The sequence below is a fragment of the Daphnia pulex genome, chromosome 8 (assembly GCF_021134715.1).
Source record: "Daphnia pulex isolate KAP4 chromosome 8, ASM2113471v1".
Classification (NCBI taxonomy): Eukaryota; Metazoa; Arthropoda; class Branchiopoda; order Diplostraca; family Daphniidae; genus Daphnia; species Daphnia pulex.
This window is the reverse complement of record NC_060024.1, coordinates 13,118,943-13,134,930: the sequence shown is the minus strand read 5'-3', so window position 1 is coordinate 13,134,930 and position 15,988 is coordinate 13,118,943. Positions and strand designations below refer to the sequence as shown.

General features: G+C 38.0%; 1 protein-coding gene, 1 long non-coding RNA gene and 1 pseudogene across 4 annotated transcripts; 2 read left to right on the top strand and 1 right to left on the bottom strand.

Moving 5' to 3' along the window:
- The first annotated feature begins 3,369 nt into the window (after window positions 1-3,369).
- LOC124200038 lies at window positions 3,370-5,344 on the top strand (annotated as a pseudogene). Its single transcript, XR_006877134.1, has 7 exons — window positions 3,370-3,476; window positions 3,832-3,978; window positions 4,041-4,261; window positions 4,323-4,523; window positions 4,584-4,736; window positions 4,803-4,921; window positions 4,984-5,344. The product of XR_006877134.1 is annotated as a cathepsin B-like (transcript).
- Window positions 5,345-5,453: 109 nt separating this feature from the next.
- LOC124200039 lies at window positions 5,454-6,962 on the bottom strand. The gene is made up of 4 exons (XR_006877135.1): window positions 5,904-6,962; window positions 5,788-5,838; window positions 5,660-5,714; window positions 5,454-5,597 (listed from the first exon to the last, which is right to left on the bottom strand). It is a non-coding gene; the product is annotated as an uncharacterized LOC124200039 (long non-coding RNA).
- A 4,558-nt stretch (window positions 6,963-11,520) lies between these two features.
- LOC124200860 (angiotensin-converting enzyme-like) lies at window positions 11,521-15,981 on the top strand. Of its 2 annotated transcripts, XR_006877400.1 has the most exons (15): window positions 11,521-11,587; window positions 12,166-12,265; window positions 12,325-12,496; window positions 12,559-12,717; window positions 12,783-12,879; window positions 12,946-13,089; window positions 13,150-13,439; window positions 13,502-13,796; window positions 13,857-13,911; window positions 13,970-14,161; window positions 14,221-14,319; window positions 14,401-14,541; window positions 14,605-15,065; window positions 15,228-15,276; window positions 15,340-15,981. XR_006877400.1 is itself a non-coding variant. In XM_046597206.1 (13 exons), the coding sequence occupies exons 1-13, from the start codon at window positions 11,536-11,538 to the stop codon at window positions 14,777-14,779; spliced, it is 1,971 nt and encodes a 656-aa protein (XP_046453162.1). In that variant the 5' UTR covers window positions 11,521-11,535; the 3' UTR covers window positions 14,780-15,075. The 2 variants fall into 2 exon arrangements, 1 of the variants encoding a protein (XP_046453162.1); XM_046597206.1 differs by lacking the exons at window positions 15,228-15,276; window positions 15,340-15,981 and having other exon boundaries at window positions 14,605-15,075.
- The last annotated feature ends 7 nt before the right edge of the window (window positions 15,982-15,988 follow it).

Here is a 15,988-nt window from a genome sequence, read left to right as displayed (position 1 = left end):
TACGAATGGGAGGGAAAATATAAAAATGGCAGAGCAGCTTTGACGGAAACAAAACTGCAATACAACGTGTGGTGCACTTTACCCCGATATACGAATGGGAGGGAAAATATGGTCTGCTTTCAATTTAACATAGTCAAAAGAAAGTGACGATTGACTCGTACGTAATTGATTGAAAGCCAATAATTACACGTCAGTCAATCCCTATCCCACTGCAAGATCCACGCCGTGTTCCGGGTACGGACGCTAAACCTTTCAACAGTGTCTTCGAATGTCCCCAAGAATTGGTAGATCTTGTGCATTCGGAATAACCACACGGGGGTTCTAGAGTCAAAAGGTACAAACGTCGATGGCTGTGATTTTTACATCCAATAAATTGGAGACCGCACCTGACGTGAATTTTACACACAATAAGAAAACATAGCAAGACGAAAAAGAAAACAGAATCCACAATAGCATGCAAGACAGATAGATTGTTGTTATAACAAGTTGTTACCAATGTAACGTATTGAGTGGAAACAGTCAAAAGGCCTATCCATTCAATACGTTACAATAATAGTATTAGTGAAATGTTTATGTTTTTTATGCACAATTAATAATAGATATGGTTACCTGTGATGTACCGTCGACATTTTCAGTGGAAAATCCTTCGCAGGCGGCCCTCTACGCGATAATAAAAAGATTTAATATTTTGCATTATATTAAAAGCAAATGAATGCGCATGGTGATAACTTGCATGCTATGTGCTAAATAAATGGGCAATTTTATTGCACAATTTTATTTATCGTAACAAAAAGTGGAAGCATTAAATTAACAATTTAATACTACTTAATGAATATCACTCTAAATTTAATGCTTGTGAGTTTTTTAATAATGTGATTGTGATTTAATGTAACGCTCTAAATTTAGCACGTCGCGCGCAGTAATCTCCTGTTTGTATATAATACATCCAAACTGGCTACAAATGAGGTACGTACTATGTAGTTTTTATTTTTATCGCTAGGTGGTTATTATTTTTTTCAACTTTCAAGTTTTATATTGTATTTTTTGGGATTTTATTAATTCTTTATACGGAAATGTAATACTTCATTTGAATTTTTTGGTAGTTGAACTAGTACCCTATTTACTTTAATAGATATAGTTGTTTGTTTATCAATTGTAAAAAAGTAGGCATTATTATGGGTTATTAGTGGAATATTTTGTTCAAATGAACATAAAGATTACCTGAGTTGCATTTTGATTATTTGTAGTTTCTTCAGTATTGAGTGGTTGTTTTTCATTAGCGTTGTGGAGAACTAGTGAATTTAAGTTTTGATTGCAATTGTCACACAATATTTGTCCAGGATAGAAGTGAAACTTGGTTTTTGAAGACACTTTTACGCACGACGCAAGGGTGACTGTAAATAAACCTAAAGGTCTTTTTTTTTGCAAGTGATTCCCAAAAGGATTGTCACATTTTTTACTTTGTTTAAAAGATTTAAATCGAGTAGTATAAGTTGATTTGTGATGATTACAAATAGTCGGAATGTGTTCCATATTACTTCTAAAATGAATAGTTTGACGTATTTCTTCTTCTAAATCATCTAATGTGTGTAACTCGAAATTTTCTTTTACATATCTTGATAGAAAACAGGGAGAATTGCAATGTATTCCGACGGAGCATTGTTCGACAGAATTTTTACCAGCCATTGTGAATTTAAATTTTGATGTAAAAAAAATTTTAACTATGATGTGTTTCTTCTGATGATTGTTTTATGGAAACACAAAAATACACTTACTCAAGTTATACTATAATCACTTTCGTCGTTAATAGAATATGTTATTGTTTAACGAATTAATGTCAATGCTCGGTGAACTACACACGAAAACTTTCCACTGCAACAAGCGACGTGGTGAATATAGTGTCTACAAAAGCTACGGACGACTAGAAAGAAGAAGAGAAATACGCACTAACTGTTTTTATTTTTAAATTTTTTTAAATATGAGATGGTGTCAGTGACAAATGCGGAAATTTGAAGCGGTATTATTAGTAAAGTCTGGGGTATGCGTTCTCAGGAAAAAATGTAGTGTTAGAAATTATTTGAAATACTGAGAAATTTATGAGTGTATTGAAAATACTTTTTTTTTTAAGAGGGAGGAGGGGTGTTATCAGTTAAAGTGGGAAATATGAGGTTCCGGTGTTAACAGAGGGGAGGCAATACTAGGGAAAACTGGTGTGGTGTTAAATTCAAAATGTTTAAATTTTTTTCCGAAACGGGGAGGTATGCATAGTGTAGTCAAGTTACGAACGTCTCATATAATGTTAATAAATCTTGAGTTCTTTGCTGCCCCTTTGCTATCAATATTTCGTTGTTTTATGGTATTCTTCAGTCTGCACTTGTCCTTACTGAACGTCAAAAATTGTGTTCTTACATTATAGATTTTTTTACTAAGGTATTGTAAATTTGTGTTGTTATTGTGTTGGTCTTCGTTATCAATTTTTTTTTTTCAATGTATTTTATGTAGATGAATTGCGCTATCGTATTTTTTGCTGGTTTTACAATGGTTATTTGCAATCCAATACCAGCAGAACCAACGAAAACATTATCGGAAGCTGGCCAGTCAATGTTGAAGACTCAAATTGATGTTGTATTAAAAAATTCTTTGACATTCATTAATTCTGCTATCAAAGAGATGAGTTAAACTGACGAATATTTAAATTTCTGGAAAAATGTGTCAACAGGGGTTTTCGCAATTTGCCTTATTGTTTTATTTTTGTTGGTTGTGCATTGGCATCAAAAGATCAACAAAAAATTATCGAAGTTGAAACTGAAAATGAAAGATAAGAGAAATATAGTTTGATTTTGAAACATTATATTTTTCGATTTGCAACGTCTTCAGTTTTGGTAAATTATTAAAATGTTTTTTGATCGAAGGCATAAGTAATTTGTTATTTTATTTGTATTAAGTATTTGTTTCATGGGGGTTTGCGGTCTTACTGGACGTCTATTTTTAATCCGCATTTCGCTAAGTAAATGCTATTTAAAACCAGTTTTACCTGTACATTCGGCCATGAACTACCCCAATTACCACATCTAAATTACCTTGATACTTTTCAAATGGAAAACCCTGTTCACTGGTTGTTACGGAGTTTGCCAATTGTATGCAGGCTTGGTTAGACGGTTTTATTTGGTTAGAAATGTATTCCGTTTCCGGTTTTTCACAAAATAATTGACAGAATGACTCATTCGAATTTATGTCTTCCAAAAATTACATGTTACAGAGCGCCTCTGGTGCACAATACTTTTAAATGCGTATGGCAACAAAATTGAATGCACTGTAGCGGCCCGTCTGTCAATATAGTGCTTGGTATTAATCAGAACAAAAGGAGAAATTTCGTTATTCTAATCCATTTACTGCGTATTTTTGTTTCCTAAAGCAATATTGAAAGTAAGCAATAGTCAAGTTCGTAGCTTGCAACGCCCATAGTGGAATTGAAGGTAACAGGGATTGTCATTTCTTTTCTCAGTTAAGTTTCCATTATAAATAAAATTATTGGTGTCATGATTGTTAAGATGTTGTTGAGTTATTTTGCATTACCTAGAATTCCAGAAATCAAGTGACGCCCCTCACTTTCTTTAGTTTGCAAAAATATTATAAAATTGTCTTGAATCCTTCCCCTTGATAATGGTACACAAGTTTCTTGGTTGTAAAGAAAATATATAGTCAGTGTGTCTTAGTCTGTCATTTCGAAGTTCTGAAAGTTATGAATATGTTTCTATTTGTAATAATTGATATACATGTTTTATTATACCACAAATTGATTTTAAAGTGAAATTTTTGTTTTCTTTCCAGAGTTTCACCATGAAGACAGTTTTGTTTATAATCTATGCTTTTGTACTGGTGACAAGCCAGGCCAAAAAGTTGAAGTCAAACAAGTATTTTAATCCTTTGTCAGATGAGTTTATCAATCACATAAATTCCATGAAATCAACATGGAAGGTAATATGACACTTGTTACTTACATTAAATTCTGATGAATTACTAATGTTTCATCCTTCTAGGCTGGACGTAATTTTGGTAAAAACTTCCCGATGGGACCCTGACTCAAATGATGGCTGTACACCCAGATTCAAATTTGTAGATGCCTCCATTGAAGAATGTCAGCCAGATGTTTAGTAACCAGGTTAGCTATTCCAGAGGCATTTGATGCTTGGGAACAATGGCCAGATATTGCCCCACCATCCAAGAAATTAGAGATCAAGACTCTTGTTGATCTTGCTGGGTAATTTTATTAATCTGCTGATATTAATATCTCTTATTTTTTCTATTTATATTGGTTTCAGACTTTTGGAGCTGTAGAGGTCATGTCAGATCATATTTGCATTCACTCAAAGGGAGTAGTAAATGCTCATCTCTCAGCCGAAAACTTGGTCAGCTGCTGCTACACATGTGGCTTTGGATGCAATGGTGGCTTCACTGGTGCTGCTTGGAGCCACTGGGTTAAGAAGGTTATTGTCACTGGAGGCAATTACAACTCAAGTCAAGTAAGTCGATATACTTAATTTTTAGGTGTGCTGAATAATTAACTGTTTTTCCTCATATAGGGATGCCAGCCGTATATTATTCCCGCATGTGAGCATCATACAACAGGTGATCGTCCACCTTGCTCAGAGGGAGGTGGTACTCCGAAATGCCTCAAGATTTGTGAAGATTGTTGTACAGTCGATTATACGCAAGATCTTCAGTTCTTCACTATGGTATGTCCGGTTTTATTCTCGTTCTCAATTCAAAATAACTAACAGAGCTTGTTTCCTAAAAATTAGGTGCTTCTTCTTACTCTGTTCACAAACGCATGGAAGATATTCAGTTAGAGATATTTTAAACAATGGTCCGGTTGAAAGAGCTTTAACCGTTTACGAAGATTTTCCTACTTACAAATAAGGTATGAAAGAATTAGGCCTTTTTTATAATCAAATTTTATTGCTATTATGATCTCTCAATTAGGCGTTTACCAACATGTTCATGGAAAGCAGTCGGCGGTCACGCCATCCGAATTCTTGGATGGGGCGTTGAGGAAGGTGTTCCATACTGGCTTATTGCTAACAACTGGAATACCGACTGGGGTGATAATGGTTATATCAAACTTCTTCGTGGGAAAGATGATTGTGGCATTGAAAGTCAGATCACAGCTGGTTTACCGAAACTCTGATTTTCTCTCAATATTACCTAAACGTTTACAGATTAAACATTTTTTTTGTTCACCTGTCTGCCTTATTTTTCCTTCCTTTTATTAATTTTTTTTATAATCGAAAATTAACGACTGTTTAGTGTTTTGAACAAAAATAAATTGGTTTAGTTAAAATGATTTCCTCCTAATCTTTATTTTTTACATTCCAACAATTGAAACTTAACTGGAAACCTTTTGGAAAGAAAAGTAGCGTACTCAAATTGTGATGCAATTCAATTTTACCATGTCTCTTTCATTATTTATTATTGTTTCACAACGTAATTTTTTTTAAATTCAAATCTTTGGGAATTTGAATAAGATTTTACAAAGCATCAAGAACAATAGTGAGTAGTTGTACCGAAAACAAACTGAGCTTCTTTAGTAAAGTAACCTGAAATGTGAATAGATAGATAAATCATAAATTGAAATTAAAGGAGTGGTTTTGAGACCAACCATTCCCTGCGTCTTGATGTGTGTAAACATACTTGTGGAATTACTGGTATAGCCCCTGTTGTAGCAAAGTGGTTATTCCATCATCTAAAAGATTACAAAGCATCGAGAATAATAGTGAGTAGTTGTACCGAAAACAAACTGATGCACAGATAGGATAAACTGGAATAGGATCTCCGGATCTACATTTAAAAATGTTAAAAATAAGAAAGGATAACGTTTGAGTAATTCTTAAGTTGTATCATACCTTGCGAATGGGTGAGAAATATTAGATTGGGAAGCGAATTGAGACACAGCGTCCGATAATCAAATGAAATTCTAGCCTCGTTGATTGTTTTGATTGAGCTTGACGTTCGACAAGCAGACACAGGCTATAGAAAATGTCGTCTGCTGGGGAATCCAACTAAAAGTCAATCTGGGTGTCTTTTTCTTTTGCAGATATCTCGCGAAAAACAAATAAGATATCGCAATTCTAGTTTTTTTCGTTAAAGGGAAAGTTCTTCTTTAAATTAGAGGTGGTTAGATTCTCAAATATTAGAAGCGAACTTTTTCTCATCATTTAGAAGTTTTCCCTTTTTTTTGTTCTTTTCCCCGATTATAACCCCGTTAATTTCGTTAACACTTGTAAAAATTAGTCGTATTAGATGTAAAAAGTCATTCTACGTTGAATGAGATAGGTCGCTTCATGATCGGAGGATCACGAGAGCGTGAAAGTATGAAAAACCGTTTTCGTCTCCCCCCGCCCAATTCCCCAGGGACCTCTCAGGGTTAACACTATTTGGAGCGCTGTCGGAACTTTTGTTTCTTCAAATCTCTCACCCTTAAAAGGCGGTAAGCCTTCGGCTTTTTAAAATAAGAATTTTAAAAATCTCTCAGGGATGTAACTAATACATACAATTTGTAATTGTTGATAAAGTCCCTGTAGCTGATTGGTTAGCAAGCTGGATCAGCACTTCAGTGGTAGATGGTTCAAACCTCAACAAAGTCAGAACTTTTTTTCAATAAAACTCTCAAATTCAAACAGTCAAACGAGTAACGAGAGGACTAGACGTCCACAGATCAGAAACTCAGAGTCAGGCTCAGAGCGGCTTAGGCTCAGAGCACCAGACAACAGCGCCACAGTGGTCTCAGTTGTTGTCTACTGCAAATTTCAATTGATTAATACAATTATCACCAGATATTCAAAAAATCCCCAAAAATTACCAGAAATCCGACAAAAAATTCGAAAATCCTGCAAAATCTTACGTCCTGCAAATGTCATGCAAGCACTTCGAAAATCCTGCAAAAACTGACAAATCCGACATAGTGGCAGCACTGGTTTCCACTCCCCCTGTTCTCTTTCTGGCTTGGGCTTGGGGCGCTGTCAAATCAAAAATACATTTCAGATTTTCTCAGCTCTTTTAGGTGTTGCTTTAATTTTATCAAATATTGCAGTGAGTGGTTATTAAATATTAAATATCCACGCATATTAATAAACTTTTCACAATTACTTTGTTTTTGTTTATCAGGATGTTTTTGATTGGCAACGCTGTACGAAAGCCATCTGAATAAGACGGAACTAGGCTACTCTAGCCTCTAGGCGTGAATTTAAAAATAAATTTAAAATGGAAGAAACTCAGTAACTCACAGCTATTTTCTTAGTGAGCTTTATAGATATTAGTTTATAGTATACGGCCAAACTAATTATGGCACCTCTACCGTGTATCCAGGTGCCATAATCAAGAAGAAATTTCGATGTTATTAACTGGGTCGGGTTCTCACGGAATGACGGAAGTTCGTCTGCAGTATGCTAATTTTCTTCGGTCAGTTTCGCGGGTGTACTTGGTTTGGTGCGGTGCCTTCGTACTTCGTAGTTCGTACGGTCGTAGCCTCGTAGGTGTGTGTTGTGTTACATACTCGGGTCTCTCTGGTTAGAAAGTTTTAGCAATACAGAAATGTTTGATTGAGCTTTTTCAAACAAAGAAAGTCTGCTCACATGAACTTGTATTTTGTTTCTCGATTGCCAAATCGTAAACTTGATGGTCATTACACTTGATTGATACTCAAAGGTGCTTTCAAGTAGGCTACAGTGTGGCTGTTGAACTTGTCTCAGTTTATGAAGAAAATTGTTGAAGAACAAGAACCTGATTATGCAAACTTGAGCGTTAAAAGTCAGCAACATGCTGTGACCATGAAAAATGCTGACTTAAGGAAAAACTTAAGCCAGTGAGTATAATATCGGCGTTGGTGACGAACATTGTGGAATTGTTGTAAGGCAGCCCACCTACATATTGCAGGGTTCGATGGAGTGAAAATTGGTGATTGGCCTTTGATTGGTGAAGCCATTTGGACATAGTTGATCCATTGTATCTGACAACGAAATGGGAGCTTTGCACACAAATTTCCGGGTGAGAAGAATTCAAATGTTTTCATTTTGTAAAAAATCTATAATCAATTGTTTGTGATAGGAACCAAATGTGGGCCAAATCTTTCAACGAATTATAGTTCCATCTTCGGCATACTCCATCTTCTGGGCTCTTAAGTTGTGAGACAGCTTAATACCTACATGAAGCAAATTAAAAATGTGGAAGGTACTATATATTACAGTATATTCATGTCTGGCTTCTAATATTAAATATTTGTATTTTGCTGTGTATTTAAAGGCTGGGAGAACAATGTTAACATTTCCGAGAGTAAAAATCGAAGGGGGGTGGTGACATTTTTCGTTTTAAGCTCAACACTGAAGAAATCGTTGAGAATTGGACGAATGAGGTTTAACAATACGCGGTGCTTCTGAGTTCTGACCTCATCTTCACTATTCATGCGCTGCGCACTCGTTTTGGAGGTCGTGGCAATTCTCTCCGCCTTCACGCCAACGTCTTATCCGAGGTCATCGCGTTGATTAAGAAGAAGGTTCGAAATTTGAAGATTATCAATTTCCGTGTGCCGGTAGCAATCGACAAAAAGTCTTACGGCCAATGAGTTCAAACATTTCGGTTTACCACTGGTTAAAAATATCCGAACCTACGAACACACTTCTGAAAATGTCCGAATTCGAATAAGTCTTTGAAATAAAGGCTCTAATATGAGAAGTAAACCTCAACAAAATCCACGCTCTCTTTGACGTTCAGAGTCGATGGGTATACATAGAAGTCTTACCGAAAGCACCAATATTAAAGCATGGCTATATGTAGAAACATATCGTTTTCCAAACATCAGCTCTGAGTTCCTAACGCCGATAAAAATGTATCCAAGTCTCTTATGGTCATCGACGTCTAGAAAACTCCTAGCGCTCGCTTGCACGCCTTGCAGAACTTACGAGCAAAATTCAAAAAGATTTGACAGAACATCAATATCGGTAACGCGTAACAATCCCCGATTTTATTTTGACGGTGACGAAAAATTTTTTGGAAATAATCGGGCATTTGAAAAATATCCCTCGGCCATAAAAACATTTCAAAAAAAGATTTCCTTCTGTGTCTTCCATACCTTAAACGAGGAAAATAACAATGTTCTTGCCTCCCGTGAAGCAAAAGGGGTAATTCATTTATAAATTTGGATGTATTTAGTTTATTTTACTTTATTCTTTACTTGGCAGTTTTGGCATTCCCGGCGAGAGGAAAACTCGCGAAATCATTTGTTCGCTATCCTCATGCCACGAGATGTTGTCAATATACTTTAGCTTCATTTAGCAGAGAGCATCCGTCCCCGAGAACATACAGTAACCGCAAATCAACATTGTGTAAGGTGAATGAAAATATCCCAGCTTATAGTGGGGTCACAAATAAGCCACTCTACCGTCCCCATCACGAGTCGCTTTTTTACAGTCGGTTTGCAAGCCAGAAGCCATTGGATATTTGTGGTCCACCTGGATCTGGTTAAACAATATTAACCTTATTTTCGGCTATGAGAGTTTTAACGGTATGGAAATGGTTTGTCCGCCCTATCGTCCTTTCTAAATGGCTCTCTTAAAGCCACATCCCATTCGATCAGGTGAGTTGCGCATTTACGTCAAAGCTCATCTCATCTCAGTGTCTTTACGAGGAAGTACTTGATTAATTCGTTTTCTTCGACGATATGTCCGATGATCATGTCCACCAAATCGATCTTTTTTTCCGCCTTAGGATCATCTACTGTTGGTCGGTGAGCTGACCAGACAACGTTATCACTCCAATTCCTGGATGAATGTTGAATGCACTCTCGGTATTTCAAGTTAAAGTCAACAACATTTACACTGCCGCAAATTTGACGAAGAGAGCTCTTCGTTAGTGTTGAATGCAAAGATGAAATGCAATGCCTCATGTTGGAGTCCAACGTCATGGACTTCGATTTTCTTGAAAGGATGAACACTTTTGGTCAACGGAGAGTTGCCTCGGTTAAGTAAAAGAGACGAACACACCACCCCTATGACGCAAAGAACGTGCTTAAAGCGAAGACCTGCTGGACTCTACCAGGGAGTTTATGAATGAGTTACGCACGAAGTTGTGCGTAATCTTTAGTTCGTTTTCACTATGTACCAGTCATCGAAAGGATCGTGCTTCTGCCCCAGCTGTTCGACTTTTGCGAGCTCATCTGGTTTGATTTTGGTGAGTTATTTAAAATAAAGATCAATTTATGTGTTATAAAAGTAAAAAAAAAAAAAAAATTTCGGTAACAGACTTCGTGATAGTTTTGTAAGGTTTACTATAACCGAGTGTATCTTGAAAGGCCCAACTGGATCGCCAGTGTCCACTTCACATCTGCGTTTCCTGTACCCACCGTCTTCTTCATTTGAATCTTCAGATTCCAAATTGGGATCCCCATGTGCAACCCGAAGTCCATGCGGACGACCCGTCTCGACACCTCGTTCTTTCATTCAAGTAATCGGATCAGCGAAAACGGATCCTTCAAATTCGGAACAACGAGCTGGAGAACCTATCCTACCTCCGCATGAGCCATATTAGGTAAGACTTTCAACTCTAGATTCTGTATATTTCCCCTCTTATTTCCAACCTAATATGGTTTCCCTTTGCCGAAAGGAAAAATTTTCATAAGACAGTCCATAGGACCATACACCCGATTGGTTGGAAAGTATTTTACTATTTCGGCAAAAGTATTAATGATAACCGGTCAAAAACAGAAACGACGACTCGAGAATATTGCAATTCATCAAGCCGTCTTGATGTCGGTAGTTGAAGTAAACCAAGAAGAAGGTAAACCAACATCTGCTACATCTGCTAACCGCCCACACTCAACTCAAGTAATCGTTAATCTGATGCCTTTTCCAATAATATTACAGCAGGAGCCACAAACAGGAGTAGCAAGAGCGGCCCAACCCTCAAAAGTGATCTCCATTTCAATTCAACAGCAGATGCCGAATGGTCCTGGGATCGCGAACTTATTTGCCCGTTTAATGTCGCCGATTCGCCAATGATTAGTTTTTCTGTTTGCATCGCATCGAATTCCAAACTTGAACGCTATTTTGTTGCCGGAAATGATAAAAGTTATCCTATCGGGTAAAATTCTGTTAGAACTATTTGTGGCATGTATTCGATTCTGTTAAGTTTTACAGGAGATTGATTCTTTATCACTGTGGTCCTAGTTCGTCCCCAGTTAATCCGGTTGAACAAATTGCATCGCAGCTAGGAACTTTTTTGGGTTATTCCATGAAAATTGGTGAGTACCAATACTTGAAAATTGGAATTCTCTTTTATATCTATTGCTATTTTGAAAATAGATTTGGATTTCGCCGAGTTTTGATCGTGCATCGATCATTTCATGGGCTGAAGGAGATCCCGGTTCTCGGATGACCCAGCACTATAGGGCTGAAGACCCTTCACTGACTCCTACTACACGTGTTTTAACACAGCGTGGAGTTTTGATCTTTAGAATGTTTGATGCGTTAGGAGTTGTGATGTGTCATGGCATTTCTTGGGGACGACAATATGTTGATTTTAGAGAAGAAAATATTCCGTGAGTATCGAATTTTTTTCCTCCCTTTTTTGTTATTGTTGTTTTTCACACAACCTTTTCTTTGCTATTATCTCTTGTTAAATTTATTATTATGTGTGCTATTCAAACAACTGCAGGTGTGTTACCACCTTCAAAACTGGACGTCTATTTTACTTCGAACTAATAGTCAGTTTGGCGTATAGCAGCAAGATTTTGTGATGTTGGTGGTTCCTCCTTCCCGTGTGTTCACCAGTTCATTCTCGTTCCCTGAGTGTTTATGGCAAGGAGATCTATTTGTGAGGTTGTTGAACTGCTGAAGAACTTGAAATGAACCATCCCCAAGTAGGCTGATTGCACCATCACTACAGAGAGAGAGAGAAAGTACAGGAAGGAAATGCCGTGGTCTAGTAGTACTGGACAATCACAGGATGTCCGAAATGTAGCGGAGGTCGTGTGTGGCGAACCATGACATCCGGTATGGGGAGATAAAGAGTGGGAGGGGTGAATCGTCACAGCTGATTCACGTTTGAACTGGTAGTAGTACCGTTAACAATATTCGCCATTACTTAAGTCGACAGTTTGTTCCATTTCGTTCTTAGTTTACTGGTGGTCAGTCGCCAGAATGCGTTTCACTGCGTTCGTCGTCATTTGCTGCTGTGCCAGTTTTAATTATGCCCGTCATCTCAAGACAGACCAACTGTAAGTCGAATTTTGATTTAATAACGAGTAGTTTAAGTTGGACGGTATTTTTGTTCTAGGACTGGTGAGTATGCGGTGCTACGGTCGAAAAGGTCAATCGTGGAAGACGAAGCCCTTGCTAGGGAGTACCTGTCAGCCCACAATGTAAAATCTTCCGAAATGTGTTACAAGACTAACGTTGCGGAGTGGAGATTCGCTTCGGACATCACCGACGAGAACGAACGACTCAAAGTATTTCTTTATTTCGCTAATGAATCTCGACTTTACGTAATACCTTTCTATTGATACCGCAGTTGGAGCAAAGTTTAGTTGCCGCTCGTTTTGAGAAAGAAGCTTGGAAGAATATAACCAGTTTCAATTGGAAACCGTTCACTGACCCCGATTTGAAACGCAAATTTAAACTCTTATCCGTTTTGGGTCCTTCTGCCCTCCCAGAGGGTAAACTAACGCAGGTAAAATTGGCACTTCAAAATAAATTTTATTTATTGATGGGAGGTCATCGTTTTGGTTTCACTAGTACCGCAAAACAATTGACGCCATGGAGAAGATTTACAGCACGGCCAAAATCTGTTCCTTCACCAATCCGGGCGATTGCGGAATGAATCTCGATCCTGGTATCTAGACATAGGTTAAGTAAGTAGAGCACAGCGGTTAAAACTTCCCCCTTTGCCCTTTTTTAGAAATTACGGAGAAAATGAGCAAAAGTCGTAACTTTGACGAGTTGAAACATGTTTGGCAGCAGTGGCACGAACAGAGTGGCGGTAAAATGCGGCATCATTACGAAAAATTCGTCGAACTCAGCAACGAAGCCGCTCGAATGAATAGTACATATGTTCAAATGTTATTTGTTATTGTCGCCAATGCTTTATACTTTTTGCTTACAGATTTCAGCGACACGGGAGCTTATTGGCTACAGAATTATGAGTCGGACACATTCAAGGAAGATATCGAGGGGCTGTGGCAGACCATCAGACCGTTTTACCTTCAACTTCACGCCTACGTCCGGGCCAAACTCCGAGCTCATTACGGAGAAGACAAGGTCCCCAAAAATCAACCCATACCCGCACATCTTCTGGGCAATATGTGGGCCCAATCATGGGGGAATATCGACGACTTGGTTACGCCATATCCAGGGAAAACTTCCATTGATGTCACTCCTGAGATGTTGAAGCAAGTAAGGGTCCTCGTTGAATATTCAAGATAAAGCAAAGCTACAAAACGTTGTTTTTCACTTAGGGTTACACCCCAAAGAAAATGTTTGAAATGTCGGAAGAATTCTTCACCTCGATGGGTTTGCTGCCGACTCCGCCCGAATTTTGGAGCGGATCCATCATCGAGAAACTGGTGGGTAAGGAAATGGTGTGTCACGCTTCTGCTTGGGACTTTTGCAACGGCAAGGATTTCAGGATCAAGCAATGCACCAAGGTCACCATGGAGGACTTTATTGTCGTCCATCACGAAATGGGACACATCCAGTACTTTTTACAGTACAAAAATCTTCCGCTAGTCTACAGGGACGGAGCCAATTCTGGTAAATTTTCTCATTTTCATAGATTTTTGAATTTTTGAAATACAACTTCTTATTTTACAGGTTTTCACGAAGCTGTAGGCGATTCTCTAGCCCTCTCTGTCCAGACCACCAAACAGTAAGGCTTGATCCCATTGTCCCAAGACGAATAAATGATTAACCTTCGTTTCTTTCAGTCTTAAGGAAATCGGATTATTAGACAAATCAACACCCCAAGATCAGGAAGCGACCATCAATTACCTATTGGCGACAGCTTTGGAAAAAATCGCCTTTTTCCCATTTGCGTACATCATGGACAAGTGGCGCTGGGATGTGTTTGACGGGTCCGTTAAATCGACCGATTACAATGGTCATTGGTGGAAGCTTCGGTTAGTTTATTTTTTTATTTTTTTTTTGTAATTGCTTTTAAATCTCCTCTTTAATAAAGTGAGAAGTACCAAGGCATCCGATCGCCAGTAACAAGATCCGAAAATGATTTCGATCCCGGAGCAAAATATCATATTGCAGCCAACGTCGAGTACATTAGGTATTGTGTTAATTTTAGCAATTTTCCATTAACAAGACTTGGGTTCTAGTAATTAAATTTGTTTTAAATCCGTGAGTGCAGGTATTTTGTGAGCTTCGTTATCCAGTTCCAGTTTTACAAATCCCTGTGCACGACAGCCGGACAATATGATCCGCACAATCCATCCCAACCACTTCACGAGTGCGACTTTTACAGGAACAAAGAAGCAGGAGCCAAATTAGGGTAAATTTTTCTCTTCCCTTCTAACTGATTCTCAATATTACCTCTTCTGCTCAAAAATACAAGAACGATGTTGGCTATGGGAGCTTCCCGACCTTGGCCAGAAGCGATGCGAGCCGTCACGGGACAAGATCGCATGGACGCCAGCGCTTTCCGTGAATATTTTAAGCCCCTGGAGGTGTGGCTGATAGCCAAGAACAAGGAACTTGGCGAACCTGTCGGATGGGATTCAGATCAGTAATATTTGGTAATGGAAACTGAGTTGAAAATGTTACCCCAAAAATCCGTTAACTGTTCACCTCAATTGCATTGACGTATTAAGTATTTAGCGTCACATTTTGCAAAATTTGAAGTGACCTAATGTAATTAAGTTTGTGTTACCAGAATGTATCAATCGAAAAAGCAAACGGGCTTTATTATGATGCTGGAATAGATTTTTCTTTGACAGGATTTCTGTATTGGATTGTAATGGAACTTTGTGTGGACATCTGAACTTTGAATTGGAGTGTCATCCAAATAATAGACAGGTGAACTACAGCGAAGTTTTTTTTTCCAGTAATAACTCAGGTGACCTTCAGACAAACAAGTCGAGGACCATTTAGCTTACCGCTAGAGAGAGTCTGGTATATGAAATGTATTATTTTTTAAATTTATTATATGTTTCTTCCCAATGATAATATTACTTTCAGGTAGTTATCGTTATCTTCAGCTAATATTCTTGCTTAATTACCTAAAAAGGTGCTTGTTATTATAACTTGTTACGTCTTTCTTTTTAGCTCGTAAATAAGAAAACTTTTGCAGGCAAGAGGTATGAGGTCCTAACGTGGGACTTATTCTTCGGCGCTGAGCACCTGCGATCGGTATCCTCCCGCGTTTTCAGATCTCAAATGACGCAAGTTGCTCTTGATAAGGAAACGACAAATGCCGCCGATGAGTCATGAAACAGGTTAGGCTTCATTCACTCACATTTGTTTTTCACAATTTCACGTTCCCTCTCACTTTGTGACTTTGCTGCTTATTTCATTTAATAACTTCTAACTATCTAGTATCTACCTATATCTATTGAGCTTATGGGATGTGCTCTTTTGTTTACAATTCTGAATTAACTGTCAAACTGCCGACTGTTATTTGCAGCAACTAAAGAAAGTGCTCTGCTCAAAATAGGAATCCTTCTGACGTTGGCCTGTGTTTCATCAAGGGCTAAAAGATAAAACATGTAGTAGATGCTGTGCTACGCAATGTCCCGAAAATTTAATCGCAATCCTCAGAGTTACTTGTAGTTCAGTTAAGAATCCTTTGATGAAGCTAGCGCAGCGAATACAGCCCCTTCTTCGATTCGAATCTTCACAGTGTGTACCTTGAATACGAAACAGCAGGTACTTAGTTGCCAATCACCATCAAATCCCAATGCAATGCAATTCACAATAACAGTAGCCGTTGTTTTAAAAAA

Coding starts and splice junctions, on each gene's coding strand:
- LOC124200860 (XM_046597206.1), top strand. CDS start 11,536: ATGGCATTTCTTGGGGACGACAATATGTTGATTTTAGAGAAGAAAATA. Junction 12,266..12,324: donor CATCTCAAGACAGACCAACT/GTAAGTCGAATT, acceptor TTTTTGTTCTAG/GACTGGTGAGTATGCGGTGC. Junction 14,320..14,400: donor GCCAACGTCGAGTACATTAG/GTATTGTGTTAA, acceptor CCGTGAGTGCAG/GTATTTTGTGAGCTTCGTTA.